The sequence below is a fragment of the Myiozetetes cayanensis genome, unplaced genomic scaffold, assembly GCF_022539395.1.
Source record: "Myiozetetes cayanensis isolate MyiCay16 unplaced genomic scaffold, myiCay2020 scf1, whole genome shotgun sequence".
Classification (NCBI taxonomy): Eukaryota; Metazoa; Chordata; class Aves; order Passeriformes; family Tyrannidae; genus Myiozetetes; species Myiozetetes cayanensis.
Window position 1 is genome coordinate 121711827 of NW_026086604.1, and position 23244 is coordinate 121735070.

Below are 23244 nucleotides of genomic sequence, written 5' to 3' on the forward strand. Positions count from 1 at the left end.
AGCAAATGCCCCATATTGGCAAGGATTCAACGGCATTTATTTACCACTCAGTTCTTGGTGTCTTAACAATGATCTGTGGGATGGATGGCATATTTTTTTTAACAAAGAAGCTAGAGACCCTCCATCTGTTTACTTACTGACTAATGAGATTAAGACGACAGTTTTACCAAGGCATCTATGCTAGGTAACATCATCTGATACTTTGTAGTTGTTTAATACAGCAGCAGCATAATGAGAGTCAACAGCTGAAAGTTTAAGTCGGTCAAGTTTGAAATACAAATAAGATGCAGTTTGCTTTTCACCGCTCTCTAATAAACAGCGTAATTAGCTCAGTTCCCAGCTTAATGGCAAATTATTTATGACTTGGACTCTTAAAATCAAATACAAATTGAAGAGTTGAAGGGCTCTGGAAAGCTGCTTCACTTTTGAAAGATACTTGCTTAATTATAAATTATTGAAGCAGAAACAGGAAATACCGCTGAGTCTCCAGGCAGTGCTACACAGGATGTGTATTTGATTGGATTATCGCAGCAGCAATCTTTCTGAGGTTTAAAAAATCCCTACTCATTTTCAGAGAGACACTGTGAGAGAAAGCACATGAGATTGCTATATATTCATATATTCTCTCAATACCTTGCTGCAAACCTAGAACATCAGTTTTGAGTCCAAAGGCTGAAAACCTTCCTGCACTGCACCTACTAGGCCTGTTGTCATCACTGTAGGACCATTTATGCTACCCAGATGGCTAGTGCAGCAGAAAATTAGCTTACTGTGCATTCACCATACTATTTAAACACTGTTGCTTCAGAAATTTACATTCTAATAATAATCCTTTATACATTATTTATTACTTACAAAAGGAAAATATATTTAAAAAAATAAACTTCTCATGACCAGTTGCTGGTGATGTGTGTTTTGTTAGCAGTAGTTATATACAGTCTCTCAGAAGGCACTAGACTACAGGAAAAATAGACAGAATGTAAAAGCATGTGATATTTAATATTCCTGAACCTGTATCAATGCTACAGTCATAACAATATTGCTGTGATTCAAAATATTTTAAAAACGCTAACAGAGTCTGAGGGGGAGTTAACATGCTTACAGCAAACTACCATCTGCATTTTATTTCCTTCTTTTTCCCTGGGAGACATAAAGCTTATTGAAAATATATTGTACTTACTAGCAATCTCTTATCAAGGTTGGCTTTCCTTAGAGCAGAGGTAACAGAATTGGCATCTTTCTCTGCCATCCATGCTTTAAAAAGCTTTACAGCAAAAGAGGCTGCAATCCCTGTTTGAGAAAAGTAGGTTTCAGCAATTTTCAACATGAATTAGAGTTGACTGTAAGAATTAGACGGTTACAAAAAAGTTACAAGAGTATGGAAGAAAAATGCATTTATGATTACAGGACCAAACACGCAGAGATTAAATGTTTGGCTTTTTTCTTTAACGCAATACTAATTTTCTGAAGAGTGCGAGATTGAAAATCTTTTCATTCTGTATCCCCATCTCCGTTCAATTGTTCAACGATTTTCTTTGCAATTATTTTTCCTACATTCTCAATTCACAGACTGAGTCCAATGCAAAAGTAAATTAGGCATTAAATCAGTTAGGAAACAATGGCACAAAACAATAAAGGATAGTCTGGAATAAGAACTGAAAAAACAGATTTTCAAACGTTGGTTATTTTTTTTTTAGAAAGCCCCAGAATAGGGTGAAGTAACTTTGCAACTTCAAGGTGAGTAATTGTACTACATCCTCCTAGGAGGCATTTAGTAGCTGGTAGGACCAGGTACAAATACTATTTTAAGTGGAAAAATTCCTTCCTCAGGGCACAAGTTAGTATTTTGTGCATTACATCAAACCTCCACTAGCAGGGGAGATAATAAACCATCAGGCAAAACCTCCTATTTCCTCCACCACAGCCCTGCTCCAGCTTCTTGTCTGCAAATGCAGGGAGCTGAGGAAGCTGAAAGGTCTCAGAGATGGAGATCCAGCTCATCCTTGAGGAAGGTCTCCTGGTAGATCAGTTATGTTCATCAGTACTACACTCATACCAACAAAGACTCACAAACCTGGTCAACCAATAGGTGACTTAGGCATAGCTTCCACCTGCAAACACACTTCAAGATATCCAATATGTGCTTGTGTGCCCAATTCCAAAATTGAATGGAATGGTCTCTGTCACCAAGCACTGTCCTAATTCACGTCCTAAGTAAGTTTTATGCCAGCATCCGTATTTCAGGTTGTTCTAGGGCTTCACTACCCACATATTTTCAAACTTGCCTCTAATTTACTGCCCAAATTTATCACTGGCCAGTTCCTATACCCTATGCATGTGCTGCCAAGTGTCTTTTCCTTAAACAGCTCTTCTCTTTTTCTGTTTGTTTTTTGATTTTTCTTTTTCCTATTTGCAGAAAGTAACTTCAGCCATTTATTGTATTGATCAACCCCATTAGCTGCTCTTTGCATTTGCTCTGGTTTTACTCATGGTCAAACCCTGATGAGGTTCCACCATGGCCTAGACCTTTCTCTGTCTCTGCTACAAATATGTCAGCAACTCACAAAGGACATCCTTGTTTCCCATCTGTATATGAGAGTAAAAGTAATGACAACACTGAAATAGGGTAATCTGAAAATAAATTTGTGCTCAAACTTGTTAGATCTCCTGTCTCAACAGTCCACTCTGGTCTCAATTCCAGCCAATTCTTTGCCAGTGTTACAATTACCAAGCTGATCAACAACTCCCTCAGCTCACCTCATTGTTTCCTCATAACCTTACTTGCCTGCAGTATTGGGTTTTTTTGTAAATCAAGGAAAGCTTCAAGTTTATTCATACGTGATCTATGTGTTTTGCCTTGCTCTTTTTCTCATTTTTCAATTATTTTTGTGTCTTTCATTATTCTTCCATACAATATCTATTCCAGGACACTGACTGAACAATCTTTCCTCAAATGCTGTCACAGGTACACTTTTAGTACATACAAACCAAGAACCAAAACTGTGTGTAAGCACCTGATATAAGTTGAGGGCTCCTAGAAACTTAAGTTCATAATGCAAATAAGAATTGTATTCCTAAAATGTTAAGTTTAAAACATAAAAATTTACATGATTTTTAAAAATTTGAATTTTCAGATGGCTCTTGTGTTCCGATAACTAGGAAGACTTTAATTTAAAAACATTGGAGACAATCACCCTAAAACATGGATTATGTGCTTTTGTTTGATTTTTTCCTAGTTTAATTCTGATTTCAAAAGCTGTGAGCGATGACAGAGCAAAGCTGCAGCTGTGGCTTTTCTTTCTGCAGCACTTAGAAAACGAATGTAATGGTTAGCATACTGCAAATGAGAAGTTAGAATAATTTTTTTGAATGCCAGTTAGAATACATTTTAGATAATATATAACTCTTAAACAAAACCAAAAAAAGGGTCACAAAAACTGCACATTTGCAATTACGTCAGGTAATACTCAGCATATGGTAAATACAAGTGCATGGGAAAGTTTATCAATCACTGATCACTACTAGTATGAAGGCAAAATGAGGGACTGATTTTTTTTTCTTCTGCAATATCCCGTTGGCCTGCATGTGCTCTCTGTCCCACTTCCCACTCACATGCAGAAGATATTGGCAATACTTGAAAAAATGCTAGCAGGTGTATCTCTGGGATAGATGTTATACTTCACACCTTTATATTATCACAATAATACATACATTCTATAATTTTGCACACACAAGTAGACTTCCATAAAAACATAAATCCTTTGGGGTTTGTTTTTGCTATTTGTTGCTTTTTTTCTCTGTCTGACTGCACTCTTACTAGACTTTGCAAAGAAAGTTGGCCACTGCTGTCTGTATATGCTTCTGCTTTGAAATACTGATTTCTGTTGTACAGTCACAAGTTTCTAACTTCCATTTTATTGCTACATATATATTATGTTGCATTAAAATACATTTATAAAAAAGCTAATGTAATAGAAAATGTACAGAAAAATTACCTTCTTTGACTATATTGTCAGTGAAGAGGCTTGTTAAAATTGTAGCAGGAAGAGTCCCATTGGCTAACAGGATGCCAGAAAGCATTGCCAGTTTTGTCTGCTCTGTCTCAGTAAAGGCTTTAAGAAACAGCAGGAGCTGTGGGTCAGAAAAGGAGAAAAAAAAAAAAAGACACATATTTGAGGCACAGGCAATGATATCAGGTAGAGATGAATATTAACAATCTAATTTTTTTATTTCTCAAAAGTCCCACAACAAATAATCACAAGCAATCACACCAAAATCTATTCTGAAGCATGGCAGTGCCATTTCACTGATCCGCTGTAGTTTTACTTTCTGTAAGGACACAAGCCAACACCTGAAGGGAGCCTACAAGAAATACAAAGAGAGATTATTTACAAGAGCATGTAGTGACAGGACAAGGGGGAATGGCTTCAAACTGAGAATAGGGTTAGATATTAGGAAGAAATTCTTTACTATGAGGGTGGTGAGGCACTGGAACAGGTTGCCCAGAGAAATTGTAGATGCCCCATCTCTGGAAGTGTTCAAGGCCAGATTGGATGGGGCTCTGAGCAGCAACCTGGTGTAGTGGAAGGTGACCCTGCCAATGGCAGGGAAGTTGGAACTGCATGATCTTTAAGGTCCCTTCCAACCCAAACCATTCTATGATTCTACCTGGAATATGACCTTAGTCAGGTAGAAAAGACCTGTCTTCTCCAAATACACTTATATATGCGTAAAGATAAAAGTGCTTGCTACAGGCTTGAGATGCACAGAAATCACAGCCAGGAGCCTGCCTATTCACATCTTCAGAGTTCCAGCCAAGCCACACAGAGTTGCAGTTCATTTTCTAGCTTTCAAAAACTATCACTCATGGAAACAATAAAAGGATGAGAAAGTTTCCTGTTTTCTTTTGGGAACAGGAACACAGCACAATTACAACAGATTTTTTACTGGCTAAAATAAGAAATGTATTTCAAGTTCAGACAGTCTCAATAAAGCTGACAAAGGACAGAAGCTAACAGAAACACAAGCTGCTTTAAGACCTTACCATTCCCACCACTAATTACAAGAGAAACAAATAGCTTGGGAAAAAAAATGCAAGTCTTATCATCTGAAGTGCTAGAAGATCTGAACTACATATATACCTCTTAGAAGTCTAAAATTGGCAATTAAGCCTCTATTTTTAAAATCTCAATTTCATATGTTAAGATGAATGACTTGAGAACATAGCGATGAAGTACATTACACTTCTTCCTTTACATCAGAAAAAAAGTTGTGCAAAATGAGATTTTGTCAATGGCATTACTCTTAACAATCATATATTCTTAACATGTGATTAAGCAATCACAATATGGATGATGCGTAAAAGGAGGTGAGACAACAAAGGACAGCTTCATTCAATGCAAAAGGCTGCTGACTCCATCAGATGCTGGCTTACAAATTTACCACCACCACAGAAGAAGAAAGAAAAAAAGAAGAAAAAAAAGAAATACTGCAGATATGATTTTCTGGAGTTAAAAAGGAATTAATTTTATTCTTCACAAAGAAGAAGAAATTACATCCTTCAAAAGGGTGTCACGACCTTCTGCTGTCATGACACCCTTTTTCCTTTTCCAAATGAGCAACAAATGCAATCAAAGCAAAACAGTTTGTTTTGATGGAAAATTCCCACTAGGTTTCCACATTACACATATTTCTTAATTACCAGATTCTACCCATACAAAGGGACAGAATACCACACATGTACTTGTGCTTGTTTGTTACCATAGTCAGGAGAGATCTTCTCCAAGATATCTAAGCAGCTTATCAACTATAAAGCTTCCTGAATGCAGTGATGTTCTAAAAATCCAGATAACTAATGAAGTTATTACAACTCATGCATTTTTTTATGAATAGTTCTGCTCTGTATCAGAGAACAGAACTGAAAAAGACCTCATTCATACGGCAGTACTTACGTAATAACATCAGCTTTAAATTACAGTTTACACAGGCCTGAATGATTCAGCCACAGACAAATCATTTGGGATTTTTTTTTTTACTGGGCTTGAGCCAACTGACTGCAACATGCACTTTTAGCTTAAAAGAAATATTATGAAACTATACAATCGCAAGGTGTAAGTTTATTTCAACAAACTGTGACTCAACCAAAAAATATACAAAAATTTGGGATGCAGAAGAATGGAATTACTGTTTCTAAATATATGAATGAGAAACAAGTGGTGCGCTGTATTTCCAAATGCAGCAACTAACTGGTGCATATAAATGGTGCAGGTAAAGGAACTCCAGGGCCACATTTAATGGGATGACTGAAAATATTTTTACAGAATTTCACTATAAACCCAGTGTAAAATGGAAGCCTGGGAATTTAAAGCTTTCTTTATACAAGCTTTATCAACAACACTGTACTAAAATGAGATCTGCACAAGAAAAAATATCAGAATTTTGCTCTTTGCTGTAAGTACTGAGACTGTTAACAAACAACTTCAGATTTCTGTGTACCCTACTTAACTTTTTTCTTTTGCTTCCATATAAGCAATAAATGAGGATTTTGATTAGAAAGTGGCCACACTGATCACTATAACATGACAGACTGGGTTTTGACATACTTCTGAGCTGTAACCTTCATTAGGTCTTGCCAGTAACATGCAGATCATGCACAGTTATACCCATTCATGCCAGATTTGAGTCAGGAAAGCAGTGATGTCAGGAAATCCATCTGCAAAGCCAGAGTTACACAGTCTAAGGTGGAGATGGATTCTATGAGAAGGACATCCAAAAATTTATCAAGCCTATTTTTGAGAAATCTGTATTTGTTCAAATGTTTTGGAAGGTCTGAAATCACACATCTACGCAGTTTGCAGCCTTATCTTCTTCCCTTTCCTCTGAAATGTGTTCCTTGCAAGTCTCTTGGCATGAATGTAGTTTCTGGTGTACCCCACTGCAGCATGTTTTAAGCAGCACCCTCATCTTCTACACATCTCTTACTATCTAAAGTACGGTTAGTGCTACTAGCATAATTTTTCTTTTACTTCTATTTTTTAAAAGCAGTTCAAACTTAGACTTGTAATTTTCTACTATTTAAGGATATTATTCTATATTTTCAAGCAATTGTGAAACATAGTCTAATCTAGGGGGAGACTTGGTAATAGGAAGAAACAAAACCTTTCATAAACCCATTTCAAAAACATCAAAAAGAACAAAAATCTCAGTCCAAAGTTGTTATTTCAGATTTTTACTGTTGATTATTTAAGAGCTCTTCTTTTACCATCACGATTACAAACCTCAGCAGGGAAGTCACAAAATGTCCAAGTCACTTCAGAATAGTACCCAACCACCCACAGAACGTTCTCCAAGCTGATGCTTCCCTGCTGTTAGCCAAGCACGGATATTGCTGCTTTAGTTAGAGATACTGACTGATTCCAGGCATATAAAGAGCAATTCTGGCTCACAATTTTGTATTTCTGTTATAGCTACAAGAACTCCTACCTATGTAAGTGGGAGTTCAGAATACCTAATAAGTACAAGGCCAGACCTAACGTGCTGTTCCATGCTATTTTTGTCTTTTAAGCGCAAATTTTGGGCATAAAAGATATGCACAAGTTAAGACACACATACAACATTAAAAAGCAAACAAGAAAACCTTCTGCTTTCCTCCTGTGATCCGTCTTAATAGTGAAAATTAAGGAACTCTACCAACACAGGGAGTGTGGTGTCTTTTTATATCTTCATTATCTGGACTGGTCTGTTGCTGACAGTTTGTCACATCTGTAGACAGCACTGAATTGTCAGCAATGGAGAAGGCAGGTAATATTAGTCTGTAGACTAACTCTTGCCTTTCATTTAGATGACTTAAAGCATCTCTGTTTACTCCCCATTTGACCTCAGAAGGTTATTCTCCTCCTATTTCCTAATTTGTAGCTTGATTTATGGTTCTTTCATTAGGAAAATAAGAACAAGAATAAAGGACATCACAACATCTCTCAGTAGTTCCAATGTCCTCACATGACTCAGTAATATTGACCGCTGTTAAGACCAAAACTAAACTTACTTGTACTTTATCCCAATTTTGATAATAAAAAAACCTATATAGAACTTATACATATTTAAACATGCATAGACACTATACATACAGCTAATATTGCATTCTTCAACCACTGACCTCAACAGAAATACATATGTAAAGAAAGATAAACACAAATTTGGAACTGAGAATTTTACTGAAAATTATGCCAAAATGTTATCATAGGTCTGTTAGTACACTGGGCAACGCTCATATGAACTTAAGCTGCTTACATCAAAAAAACAGCAAGTGAGCAGTGCATTTAAACATATTTGTCTTCTGTTGAAATCACTTGCACAAAATAATTTAGATGTAAAACTTTAGGGATATGGTTTGCTTATGCCATTAGAAAAAAGAATAATTGGTAAGTTTTGGAATTAAAAAATAAAACATCTGAAAGTTATAGCCAGACAAAAAGGGGAAAGATGCTTGAAAATGGTGTCCTGATGGCAAAGATATGACCTAGAAGACAAATACTTGTGCAAATACTGCCATTTAAGATAATCTCTCTTGAAAGAGAAGTCCCACTGATACCATCTGCTTCTTAAGAGTGAAACTGCTGGTATTGCCTTGGTTTTTTAGCACGCCTTTTTCTGCAAGAAGAGCTACTTCCCCCCCAAGTGCTCTATCTGTCTAATGAGTATGCCAGAAAAATCACTTTCATTCCTGGCACAGTGACCCATGAAAAAACATCAAGGAGTCACTCTCTCGCATTTCTAACCACCACTAACTGCAGGAGTCTTTGAACTACTTGATTTTGCAGAAACACCTTCTAAAAATATGAATGTATGTTATCTTCTGGCCCTCTATGGGCAGCTACTCCTGCACAAGTACACAGGGATTAAAGGACTAACTAGTTAAAAACTTAGCAGACTCATAAATGACAATACAGTCAGTTGGTGGGTTCACAAAGCAGGGGGAGAGAGAAGGTAAGCAAAAGCCACCTAAAAACAGTCTCAAGGGTTTTAAGGGCAATAGCAGTGCAGGTGCAATGCACAGGCCCAAACACCTTCACAATCACCTTCTTAGTTTTTAGTTCTCTAATAAACTGCATTAACTAAGGAGAGAGTGCACCCTGCAACTCCCAGGAACCACACCAAGATTCACACTGGTGCCATGGATGGTGATGGAAGGGCTGAAGGAAAAATTTCCCATCAGCCTAGGACTACTACGCAAACCTCATCTTGTGATTTGTCATACAAGATGTAATAGGACACTGAAAATTATACAAAAAGCATGTACATAAGAGGCAGTCTGCAAGGTGAACAAGCCCGCTCTGATCCCCTGCTGCCATGGCTAGAATGTTTCTAATGGCTTTAAATGAGTGGCATGGCTCCAGTCATACTGCACCCAAAATTACTGCTTTCTTTCAAGCTGGCATATGGCTAAACTTCACATCAGAAGCACTTCAGTTCCTCAACTGAAGAGTTAAATTATTATGTATTAACCACAGTCTCATCTTGTCAGTAAGTGTGCGATGTGAATTTTTAAACTCAGAGGATTCAAAACCAAAAGCGAGTTACAGAAGAGAGAGGAGGCGGCTTGAATTGACATGGCATTTGCTTAATATGCTGAACATGCTCTGAAACTTGAATGCTGTGAGTCAGCGCTTCTCATGTCAGTGATTATAGTAATTAACAGCAGGAACATTAGATTTGTGCGGGGATAGAGGTAAATTTAGGTCTTTAGAATGATGTACTGAGCAATCAGCATCAGTTGATAGGCATGCTGGCCACAAGTGTAAAAATAATTTCCTATATGAGAAAGAATGCATAAATCAGAGCCAAATTCATTCAGCTGCAAGAGGTGGTGGTGAGGCATCATGCTCCAGGCATACCCTTATTTGACCCTTACAGCAAGCTTTCTGATGTCTAAATAATATGGAAACACAATTTTACATTTAACAAACATGGTATTTTAGTCACAGGACAGGTTTTGCCATAATCAGCATGCCAGTTAAGTTACAGTACAGTACAGTGTTCATTACTCCTTCAGGCCATTAGAAAAAGATATTTACATCTGTTACTAGGAACTCAAAATAGACAAAAGAAATCTGTATTTTGTTTTTCAAACACTTCTATCCTGGCTTCTCCTGTCTCTTTAGAATTCAGTATCACAAAACAAAGCAATATCCACAAATATCCCCTACAGTCTAACAGGCAAATCCTGAGCACTCTGCCACTGGTGAGGACTTACTTTCTCTTGCACATATCTCTGGTCTCAAATACAAAAAACTTGTGATTAGAATTCATTCCACAAGGCAGGACTGGTTTAAAACTCTTACATCAAGTGACATTCTGCACAGCAGATTTGCATTTATTCTTTGGAAAAAAACCACAAAAAACTTTTCTATTAGCAGGACACTAACACCACCTCTCTTTAAGAACTATACCCCAAAGTTCTGCACAAAAAAACTGAAATAAGGTGAGTTTAGTCAGACCAACCAAAGGAATCATTAATTCAGAAATACTCTACATCAAGTGCTGCCTGCAGTATTCCCACAGAGCTAAATTTGCACAGTAAAGCTGCCCTCCTGTAGATTCCATCCTCTTTTCCAGTAGAGCTAAATAAAACACCTAACAGATTTGTACATGAACACTTATATAAGAAATAGGGTAGAAAATATTAACATTCCAGAAAAGACTTCCATCATCATTACCTTTTTGATTTCATCTTCAAATGCTTTCTCCAGATATTTGTATCTCCTGATAAGTTTATTGAAGACCTAAAGAGAAACACAGATTTACTTAAAAAGTGTAACAATTGCAGCCATCTTTCTTTACAAGAAAAGGCAAAGGGAAACAACACTGCCACTACTGAATCCATAAAGCCTATTTTTGACTAATCCGTGACATTTTTTTCATTTTACTATCTCCACAGCAGGAAAGGAAATGTAGAAAGCACTGCTGGCTTCTCACATTCTAATATTCCACTGCACAGTTTTCTTTAGACATGTTTCCAGGAAATAAGCAGCTTGTAGAATGGTATTTCTGCAGTTCTTCTCTATCAGTTTGTCCACAAATGGAAAAATATAAGTTTTGAGATTCTTGCTTCACAGAGCGATACCTGAGTCAGGGAATTTACTGCAGTTTGAGAGTCTTCTTTTTGCATTTCTCAAAATTTTATTCCTACCCTATTTTTCACCCTATCCATAGATCAAAAGCAAGGGAAAGGAGGAGGAGGTTAACTCTGCACCCTTGGCAGTGCAGCTCTGGGGAAGTTGTCAGCTGAGGCTGATGGAGTGAGGCAGTCAGGATGCTGGGCATCTTCAGCAGATGCAATATCTTTGCAAATCAACTCACATAAATGTTTACAACAAAACACAATCCTGCCAAGGAAAGAGGAAGAACATTCAACAAAGCTTTTACAACAATTATGTTATTGGAAACACTTGCTCTCCAATTTTCACCATTTGTTTCCCATCATGTGACCACAGATTATGAAACCAGCAGCAGCACAGCGGCAAAGTGCATTCAAGGTAACGAAGGAAGAGATAAAAAATTAAATAAACAAATAATTGTTCACACTACTGTACAAAAGCACAAAACATATGACTCACTGTCACAAGTAATAAGGTTTATGTGGAGAACAAATGACATTATTGCCACAATGGATGAGGGGGAATTAAGCTTAGAATGTTTCAGTTCAGTTTTCAGAACATCAAATACATCCTAACATCCTAAAGGGAAGTATTCTGGCTCAGAACAAGTGAAAAATCAAGTTGTGGCTAAGCTGAGAAGCAGAGAGACACAAAAAATTCTAATAAAATAAGGTGCAAGATGAAAATGTAAGCTACTTCCTTGTTCATATTTCCAAACAAAATTTTGTATATTTTCCTAAGTCCCTGTAAATGACAGAAGTACACTTGATATGCAAATAATCTGCTAAACTATCAGCATTAGCTTTAGTCTTTTTACTTGACAACTTTTCACTCTTCTAATTGTTTCCATGACTAAATCCACAAAAAACCCACACTACTGGTTCATTTGAGAATCAGAGTAAGAAATTACCTTCTAGGTATCTTCCAGATAAGGAAGTTCTAAACACTATTGTAGATAAACTCCATTTTTTGATAATAGCACAAGAACTCTATTTTCCATTATGCATGGAAAAAAACCTGGCACATATCTCCTCAGGCATTAATTACAAACTGTTGACTTATTTTGCTGGCTTTTGGTTTGAAATGCGGAGAATACACTGAAAATTCCACTGCTTCAAATCCTGAAGTAAAGCTTTCTTTTCCATTTTCCAATATGCAAGCTTCCACTTTAAATTTAAATTTCTTCTTGGAGGACCGGTACTGCCAATTTTTGTTACAAAATCATTAAAATATTAAAATTCAAGAAGACAGAATCAATGCTTTTACCAGTAACACAGATTTTCCTGAAGCAGAATACCCTGTTTTAAGAAATGATAAAGCTGATGCACATGAAATATTGACCCTTTTTCCAAAAATAAGTATATTTCACTTCTTTAGATTATCAGAGATGTGTTTTTAAAGGAGTTTTCTGCTACTAAACCAACATTTGTTACTGATGCAGATTTTGATCCCAGCACCAGCTGAAGTCAACCAAGCACCTTTCCAGCAGCTTGCCATCCTAGACACCTTAGCAGGGACAGTGGTGTTTATGCTTCTACTTGCTGTCTCCAGCATTCCAATAAAAACTAGTTATTTTAAAAGATAAATATATTACTTAGTTAACAAAAGATTTCTGACATATGGGAGTTGCAGTGGTATGGCATTTTTATGCCATTCCTCTCGTATCCAGAATTGAATGGTGGATTTGAACTTTCCATAGAATTCTGATTGTACTTTCTCATATAATCATTATCTTCCACTAAAGAGTTAGCTTCTTGTCAAGAAGGTTTTAGGCTTCGTTGCTTTTTTGTGTTAATTTCACATAGGCCTATTTGTGCAAGCCTTATTTCTGCAAGAAGAAACCGTATATCACATATGTAGGAGAAATGAAAGCTCTTGGAATATATGCCCAATTCCTAACTAGTCACACAACTCAAGGTTGGAGGCATGAGCTTTACACTTTTTGTCATTTTTATACTTCACAGAATTGTTTAGGTTGAAAAACACCTTGAAGATTATCAAGCCCAACTGTTAACCCAGCACTGCCAAGTCCCAGTAAATCACGTCCCCAGGCACCATGTCTATCCATCTTTTAAATACCTCCATGGACAGTGACTCCACCACTTCCCTGGGCAACCTATTCCAATGCTTCACAACCCTTTCAGCGAAGACATTTTTCCTAACATCCAATTTTAACCTCCCCTGGCACAAAGTGAGGCCATTTCCTCTCATCCTGCCCCTTATTACTCAGCAGAAGAGACCAGGCCTCATCTCACTACAACCTCCTGTCAGGTAGTTGTAGAGAGTGACAAAGGTCACCCCTAAGCTTCATTTTCTTCAGGCTAAACAGCCCCAGCTCCTTCACCCACTCCTCATAAGACCTGTGCTCCAGACCCTTCAACAGCTCCATCTGCCCTCTTCTCTGGATGTGCTCTGACACCTCAATGTCTTTCTTGCAGTGAGGGACCCAAAACTGAACACAGGATTTGAGGTGTGGTCTCACCAGTGCCAAGTATAGGGGAATGATCACTGCCCTCATCCTGCTGGCCACACTATTGCTGACACAAGCTGTATTTCTGATACAGTTCATTTGTTTCTAAAAATACATACAAATCTTTCAGTCTGCATACAGAAAAGGTCAACAAAAATAATAAGGGTGTTGTCCAGAAACAGACTCAAACAACAGCCGACTGAGATAAGCAAAACTGCTTTCTGTAAAAGAAAGCATTGCCAACTGTGATAGGATTATCTTAGACATCCTGTTTTCTTACCTAAAATGTATAGGTTAGGGCAGATTACTGATTAACTGGATTTTCAATTGGCCTATAACTAGCCTACTGCAGCCTAGACAGTCTGCAGATGTTCCACTGTAATCCCTTTTGATACATAAATGGAATACAGTAATCAAATATGCCTTTACTGACCTGAGCATAATTTCGGATGGCATCATGATCTTCATCTGCAAAAAATACACAGTGGTTGGTCATCTTGGTCTTATCATTGTCGTCTATGCGTGTGCCTCCAGGAGCTAGAAGAAAGGGAAAAAATGCAAGGAATGATTTCTTACTTTAGAGGATGTTCTATATGCAACATTTAATAAGTCTAGTAAGTCTTATGTTAGTATCACTAAGGCAAAAGGCCAGAGTAAGAGTTAGAAGATGAAAAGGAGGAAAAAAGAGAGAACAAGCTTTGCTAAGGTGTGGTGGCATCTGACAGAAGAGACACCTGGCCACTGTGCTGCACCTCAGATCACACAGACCTCATGGGACTGAGTGATTCAGTTCACTCACATCTCAGTGGGTTTTGAGAGCACCGAGAGTGATCAAATAAGCATGGGTTGGAGGACGACCCCTGTGCGTATTTTAACTACTACTTTCAACACCACAATAATGAAAATCCTTTCCAAAGAGAAAAGTATTAGCACTCTGTTAGTAATTTGAGGACTTGGAACATCCTACTAATTCCTCTAATGCTTAGCAGGCTCATGTAAACATGCAAAACACTAGCTTATTTTGTTGAGAGTTTTTTACCTAGGTGTTTCCACTAGCTTTTCTTTCTTATATTACCTCAAATCTTACAAAAACATCTTTTCTTCTTACATACCAAAGAGCAGGAAGCAGGAATCAAACCAACATGACCAGTAAAAGGAGCCAACTTATTCAAAACACAGAGGAAGGTGAAAGGCATGTTTTTGCCAAAGCTGCCACTGATACCTGGGAGAAATATCCCATAAACATCCATAAAGCACTCCTCATTACCCTTCACTTCTCCTCTCAGCTAGCCTTTGTTGTAACATCTACAAAGCAAGATTTGCAACAGCCAGAGTGCTGTGTTAGCCTTTTTATGCTAATAAGTCCCTCTGTTTCCCCTAGTTAGTGTATCTCTCATTTTCAGTGTTGCAATTATACGCTGGTTTAGCTCAGACTGAAGGCTTCTCAGAGCAGTATCCATCAAGTGACGAGGTGTTACTGCATGAGAAACAACAAACAGTGCTAAGATACGAGATGCAAGCAGCGTCTAGATAAGTGAAATTGTAATACAGGTTATAATTTCCACTGTAGAGGAAGACAGAATCTTAGGCAAGCAAGGCTGATCATCAAAATTCTCTGTCAGATACTCTGCAGGTTACCTAACATGCTGCCAGCTACCAAAATATCAAAGAGTGTGTCAGCATAGCGGCGATAATCGAGACGTGAGCCTGCTGCATCCAGAAACTTGGCTATAGCCTCCAGGTCATTCCCAGCTTCATTGAGGCCTTGGACAATTGTATCCCTGAAGACTGTGGGTTCAAATTTCTCCTTTTCATCTGAAACAGAGATAAAAGAGAAAGAAAAGAAGAGAACCAGTTTTTAAACTGTCTGTTAAAATTCTGTTTCGGACAGCAACTGAAATGACCACGGCACTTAAATATATTCTTCTCATTCTGGTCAACACAACAAAAGTTCTTTTGTTTGGCTTGTACTGCCTCTGGAAATTCTTCAGTGTTTACCCTTACTTCCCTCTCCTCCTCACCTCCCAACACCAAAACACACACAAACATATCACAATAAATAAATAAATGAAAGGAAAAACAACTACTGAAGTTGTTTTCCAACTTCATACTCTTACTTCTCTTCTTGAAGGTATTATCTCATATGTGTATATCACTGTGCATTGCTAAATCTGAGAGCTGAGTGAAGGGAATGTCAGCTATGTGTACATAATGTCACTGTAGGAACACTCCATTTTTCATTTTTTGTTATTTTTCTTTAAATAACTATGGTTATCTAAATAACTATGTTTTCAAAAAGACAAGTCTTCATGAAAAGAGATCAAGGTATTATTAAAGCTAGTTTTTGCATAAACATTTAGGACCAGGCAACACATTGTAACCAAGAATTTATCTTTCATATTTACAGATCTAAGCAGCACTAGGAACACAGAAACACAGCGCTCACATTGCATTTTCTAGAGCTGTCCCCTGTTGAACTCCATTAAGGTACAGTCTGACCCCCAGACAATGCCCTATGTCAATGTCATTAGTCACAACAGACATAACTGCAACTTCCAGATAAATCTAGGTAGACTTACCCATGCCTTCTGTTGCCTTTTCTTGCAGGCTGTTAACAGCTTACCTCTTGAAGCTTCTTAAGAAAACAGGCCCTGGCTTTACATTAAGGGCACGTATGAAATGCCTGTTACTGTCAAATTAACTGAACTTCAGAAACAGAACTGTGAACTGTTCTGTGCACTCAAAACCAAGGTTTGTTATCATCTGCTGACACAAATACTGATACAAGTTCTTGAAAAACCTGCAAATATCAATTGGATCAATCAATTACTAAGATAAATGAGAACTGGTTAAGAGACCTGGCCTTCTTCCTCAATCTCTTCCCTCCTGCCACAGTAGTCTTATGGCAACAACTATTTTCCACACACTTTCTACTTTAATTAACTTTATTTCTAATACACAAAAAACTTGCTCTCTCCTTGTTCCCCTGCATGCACTTGGGGTGTGCTCATTCTACCCTCTTCAGTATGCCACTTGCACATTCTCCACCACTTGCAATGTATCCCCTTCCTCCATAACAATCACACCTGGAAGGCACAAAGCAATCCCTTCCACTCAGTGTCCCAGGCCTCTGGGAAGCTCAGATGACTAGTCAAGCCTGTCCTTCCAAGGAGCCTGGCAGCACACATCCAACTGCAGTTCAAAGGCTGCCCGTCAAGCATGAAGCACTGGAAAACTGTAGTGTCCCCTTATTTTCCAGAAATCCCCTGCTATGCCTAGCTTCTAATGACTTACTATTTCCCATCTCCCCTGGGGACTGCTTCCCCATCCTCCAAAATCTGACATCCTCAGACCAAAGCTGAGGATTCTTCAACTCCATGGACACCCATATATGTGTTCATGAAACCATCTGCTCCTAACCCAGCTTATCCTGAAGTGATGCACACAACCACAGTGCCAACTGAGATTCTCCCCTACCACGCTCTCATAATCCAATACACTACTTAATATGCCCCTTCTCTGGAGTGCAAATGACTTCTTCCCAGGTTTTTACTTCACACCAGACCTTGGAGACGTTCTGTCTCTCAGCTGTGTTACCTCGACTTCAGCTATGATGAAAATCTGGAGTCTGCCATCAGAGCAACCACCTCTCATATCTGCAGGGCATGCTCGTGGCAGACAAACCAGAGAGGGTTGAGGGGGAAAATGGAAGAATGTGTCTTTGCTCTGGGGAAATGCCTACAGGGAAGCATACTACTGGACTCGCATCTGAACAATCAGATCTATTACAAAATACTCAATTGCAGCTCTCTTCCAACTTGAAGGACAAAAAACAACCTGAAACAAAGAACAAAGCAACCAACAAACCCACAAGCAAACCAGTCTTTTACTGAAGTGTAAGTTCTCCAGTATGTGTACTTCAGGCAGTTTTATCTGCACAGAAGAAAGACAGTTCCACCCTTAAACAAGTATTTGAGTATAATTATTCTCTTCTGGATTATCAAATAAGTATGTATTACTTGCAAGGTAGGAAAAAAAAGCTCAGTGATACATCAACCAACAAGAAAACAGTTTCAGTCTTAAGAGAGGAGTTAAAAAAATAATCCTGTTTTACTTCTTTCAAATGTATTTTGTCTAAAAATTTAAGATGTTCACATTTAAACTGAAAGCTGTTATATGCTTGGTATCATAGGTATACAGTGCTCAGTACAAATACAAACACCATGATTAGTATTTCTTAACTCTTTTAAATATTCTTCTCCTGCCCCAGAAGTCCTCCTCTCATCTGTAGTACCCCACTATTTTCTTGCCTATCACAATCTAAAAATTTTACACAGGAGGAGAACTCATTGCATGAAAAATGATTTATAATTTTACTGAAACATTCTCCTACCAAGCTAATGTGCTGAAGAGGAATATGCTGATGTAGTACAAGAGGGTGAGTAAGAAGCCATCATCAAGAAGGGGTGACAGTATGTTGAGCTGTCAAAAGCATAATTACTAAACAAGCACAGTTCCAATCACAGGCTAGCAGATGCAGGTGTAGCTTGCAGATGTGATGCACACAATATCCAGTGATGCAGTGCTATACTCAGCTTTTCATTTTCACCATGTTCCCAGATCCTTATATCCTTTTTTTTGCTTCTAAGAAAAACACAAAGTACATTTATACCCCTCTCCTTAGGAATGAATTTTAACTTCTCAACAGAAGGCCCACAACTGTATTTCTGTGGGAAGTAAAAGATGCCTTGTTTGGACCCTCTTCTTACTTCATCTTAATGTAAAGGTGTTAATATTGACTTTTTACTAGATAATTTTCTTCCTGAAAGTGTTATGCATCATTTTGCTAAGCTTATTTTGTGCCATTTTTTTAGCATATGTTAATCCTATGTTATCTCTATCATAGGAATAAACTTAGGTATCAGGTATTGCCTGTCAGCTTACTTCAGACAATGTGCACTGTTTGGTCCTGTGTAACGCTTTGTGAAGCTTTTTGTCTTGCTCGTTATTTGTCAACTGTCTGGATACATAAATTTTCTTTTCTAGCTACTGGCATTTTTTTGCTACTCCTATTTCTTGCTCTTCCATTTCAGAACACACAAAGACATTACTTTGCAGACATACATGCAGTCAATGCAGTCTGCATCCCATGTATCTGCTCCATAAACACAAGTACTGCCCAGATGCCAACTACTGCTGATCCTCACCAAAACAGCACTATTCAACAAGTACAGAGATTATACTGAGACCTAACAAAACTACTTTCTTTGCCTAAATTGCTGAAACCTTGATATGGAACCGCGAGATGCCTCCCTCCCTTGCAAGGGGATGTTGTTTGATGTTGTTCTTCCTTTAACATCATCATTTCTTCCTTCAAATCTTTTTAAAGTGATTTTCATGTCTGCCACTACATATGCTGGAGGCAAGGCTTATTCCTTTCATTTGGTCAAATAATAGAACTGGAAAGAGTGGGATTCACAAGCTCTTCCTTCATGGTCCTCTCTCAAAAACATTTTAGACACTAAGCACAGTTTCAAACTTTAAAGAAAAAAACATTGTATTCTTCCTCTTTTGTTCTCTGAAAGCTCAGAAGTTGTTCACAATCAGAGATTAGTTGCAGCTAGCTGACCAGTGGTAAGAGTTCATATAGGCAATTAATTTTATTAGATGCCTGACTGCAGTGTCACACCTCACTGTCTCCCCATATGGCAGCACTCCAAGGAGCTGCAGAAGGGAAAAAGGAGTATCATGGGACACAAGTCAACCGGTAAAAATAAGCAGTCGTTTCTCAACCAGCACACTGCCAGCAGCATCTGTGCATCTCAGACCCTGCTACCTGCCTGCCTGTTACACACAAGAGAACAGTCTCTGACAACTGAAATGTCGTGGTCAAACCACAGCTACTGCACTCTGTCCTACCTGGGTGACATTTCAGGATCCCTTGGTATACTGAAAGTCATCAAAAAAGGCCTAATCTATCTTCTAGTCTAAGTCCAAGACACAACAGTCTGTGACACTACCGTGATACAACAAGTATATGCACAGAGGAGAATAAACATACTTGGAAAACATTTCTCTTCTTCAAACCCTCTGCTTCTAAAAAGAAACAAGTATCCACAATTTTCTAAGCAGGCTATTCAGATATTACGGCAACCAGGATCCCATCGTGTTTGAAGAAGAGATTTTATGCTTTGAGCACAAAAAGAAATGTTTGCATACTAAAATTTCTATATTAAAGCTATTTAATATCCACAATTCTATTTAAGTAATCTTTCGGGAAAAAAAAACCAACCAAAACCCCACCCCCCCAATCTTTCAGACCCCATACCATGTCTTTTCCTTCCTCCATGTAGTCAGTGAGTTATCTAGTGCCACTCCCAATCACTGTAATAGAAATCTAAAAGATAAACACTGAAACACAAATCAGATCTCTTTATTTATTCCAATTACTGCCTGTATTAAACAGGAGTCAAAGACCAAATCTGTATTAGGACCCATTATGCCACAGTGCAAAACATGGGCTGAAAGTCTTCATGAGAAAGAGAACATTTTCTGAGACAATTTTATCAAATAATGTATGTACCACAACTGACTGACCTAGACTGAAAAAATACATGGCATCAATCCAGAGGTGTGCACATCTCATTGCTTTCACTGCTGAACCTGACAGACGTAATTCTTTACGGATTGTTAATTGCACTCCTCCAGCTACGTCTATATGGTTGCTGCTTAACGCAGTGTACAGCTCCTATGGAATAATGCTCTGGACTATGCTGCTAGAAAGTTAATCCCACTAGTTACTGGAACATCGTGACATTTAATTACAAACAATACTGGTTTATTTTTTTAATTAGCTATACCTACAAATGTTGTATATGCATCATAAAAAATACACTTTCCATTTAAGAGACCTCATCAGTCAAACAAACTGAAGAAGTGCTGGGTGCAAGGAAGTAAAGATGAGAAAGCTGGCACTGCTTTTTAATGTGTCTGACACCAAATTATTTTGCAATTCTCTTCTAAGCTTTGTGATCATCCTAGATCTCATGGCACTCATTCATTCAGCTCTTCAGACTCATGACAGAATTTGCAATTTTCTAAGAAAACCTACCAACTCTTTTTGTTTCTCTCAACCACACTAAGAAAAATGCTCTTATTTACATTTTCTGTCACAAGAGATTAAGACCAGGTGTTAGTTTTTGATCAGAAACAGGGAAGTTAGGACAGAAGAAGTCTGTTTCATGACAGACAGGATCTTCACCTGTGTCTGATGTAATAATATGCTTTGACACCAGTAAAAACTCTGAGCTTTCTTTTCATAAACTAGACTTTTTTTTTTTTTGGTGGGGGAAGATAAATTAATTTATTACACATATTTTTGCTTTCTGCCTCACACTGTTGGGCATTAATCTCAGCCACCTAAAACATGACAAATGAATGCTGAGTATATTATCACCAAACACATTAGGACAACACCCACTGTACAGAATACCTGGATAACCAGCATAATTAGCACCATACAGCTTATTTTTTAAAAAATTGATACTTATTGTACATAAGGAAAGAGTGTAGGTCATGTTTACAGAAAATCAGTATCACAATGAGTAAAATGGGACTCACACAATGGTAATTGCTTTATTTTAACAATAAAAAAAGACTACACTAACACAGCAGAAAGAAGTATTTGTGCAAAAGGAGCTTTCTGACGTCTGTTGTTACAGAAAGTAGAGCCAATGAGATGACCTGACCATCTCATGGAGAAGGAAGGTGAGAGAATTCTTTTCTAGGGATAAAAGATTCATTCACAGACGTAACACTGATTTTAGTCAAAGAAATAAAAACAAAAATCAAACCCCAAAAAGTCAGATAATTTTCTTTACACAATCCTTAAATAAAAGCTTGTATTTTGCCTTCTTACTTGAAAATAAGATTTTAAGAAAAATGCAAAACAAACATCTAATAAGTTTTCATCCTTATCTGTAGATATATTGTAAACTCAGAATGCAATTTTTAACTGAGGCTTCCATAAGACCTCATAGCTAATAAACACAAATTTAAATAAAGTCCTAAGATATACAGTGAAAATAATAAAATTCATAGAGCTTAGTTAGATATAACATCTGCAATCTTGACCTGGTTGAAAAGAAGGGGAGAAAAACTTTAACGTTATTGAACTTTAAACTATTCCACATGCCTTGTTTGTAGTCATTTTAACAAACAGGAAAATAAAGTAAGAAATATAATGTAACCTACCCCTCTTCCTAGTTTTGAACCGCTGGCCTGTTAGCACCGGCTTCTGATTCTTATTCATAAAATTTCTGGAGAAAGAAAAAAAGGAAAAATAATTTTACTCTGGCATTTACAGACAACAGTTTAGTCTAAAGGCAAAATAAACACTCATCGTAGTAAAATCCCAACATGTGAAAGGGCAAGAAAGTTCTTAATGCATATTCAAAGAGTAATTCACATTATCTTAAAGATGAAGAGCACTACAATCCAAGAACTACTTCGACAAGATGTGCTGCTCCCAAAACCTGGCTCTTGGTATCTCTGTAAAAAACCCTGAAGGTTCAAACCTGGACAGGAAGGTGATGGAGCCGCCGCCCTTACTCCTCACCCAGCTCCTGGGGATGCTGCGGGCACAGAAGCCACTGGGGCAAAAGTCTGAGAACCATCCTGGTGGGGCTCATCATGGCACAGGTTTCACCCTCCTGCATTTCCAGCACACAGATTGATCCCAGGGCTACATATTGTCCTGCTAAAGATGTGATTTTGTGGTCTAACCATAATTACAATGGTTTAACCATCAAATCCCAATCAAAGTCTTAATAACATTTAGTTCTTAAAAGCAGGTGGGTTTTGTAGAAATAATAAAAGATCAGAAAATCCCTTGCCCCATCAACTTTGTGCATAAATACTCAGTTAAGGAGCTACGTGGCACATCATATAACAGTAAAAAATATTGAGCTTGTATGACTTCAGACCTTAACGGCAAATCTTGACACACTATGTCAGAAAATCTGGGAAGGGTTGATATATTAATGCCATATTATCTAAAGAAAATAAAACTATTTTTCAGCTTTGGATATAGTCAGTTTAATCACACAGACACAGCTTCCACGAAGAGCAGCTAAACTGAAAGCTGAATGCAAACAGCAGTGAATAAAAGGAGGTTTTGCTGCATGCAGAAATAATCACAGGTCATCCCCCTGTCCTGCCAACAGCAAGTGTCAGCCCTGAGACTCAGAGGCCACCTATTTCACACTCTGCCGGTCATTAGGACACTGTTACGTATGATTTGCTCACCCAGAATTAAGCTTTCCCATGCAAGACTTTGAGCATGTTCTTCTAATAACCTCAGTTCTTAAAAAATCTGTATTATTTCTATTTCTTCATTGTAGACTCTGCAAGTCTAGTTTAAAAGTACATACATTTCCAGTATTTCTTCCTACCACAAATGAAAAGAAATTCAAGCTTCATGGCTAGAAAGACTCCACCAATCACACATTACTATCCAAGTAATGCTCTTTCTACCCCTGAAAGTTCATTTAACTCTGTTAACAATGCTTCAGCTATACAATGTGTTACTATTTGACAGACTACCTCTTCTAGTTGCAG

General features: G+C 37.8%; 1 protein-coding gene across 2 annotated transcripts in view; it reads right to left on the reverse strand.

Annotated features, from left to right (window-relative positions):
* Window positions 1-23244, reverse strand: part of BZW2 (basic leucine zipper and W2 domains 2) — a 54019-nt gene that overhangs the window by 13878 nt on the left and 16897 nt on the right. For both annotated transcript variants that reach the window (XM_050332786.1, XM_050332777.1), the window contains exons 2-7: window positions 21880-21944; window positions 15265-15441; window positions 14060-14163; window positions 10716-10781; window positions 3996-4131; window positions 1181-1290 (exon numbers count right to left, since the gene is read on the reverse strand). In XM_050332786.1, the coding sequence (XP_050188743.1) occupies window positions 1181-1290; window positions 3996-4131; window positions 10716-10781; window positions 14060-14163; window positions 15265-15441; window positions 21880-21937 (651 nt within the window). In that variant the 5' untranslated portion in view covers window positions 21938-21944. The remainder of the gene's footprint in view (window positions 1-1180; window positions 1291-3995; window positions 4132-10715; window positions 10782-14059; window positions 14164-15264; window positions 15442-21879; window positions 21945-23244) is intronic.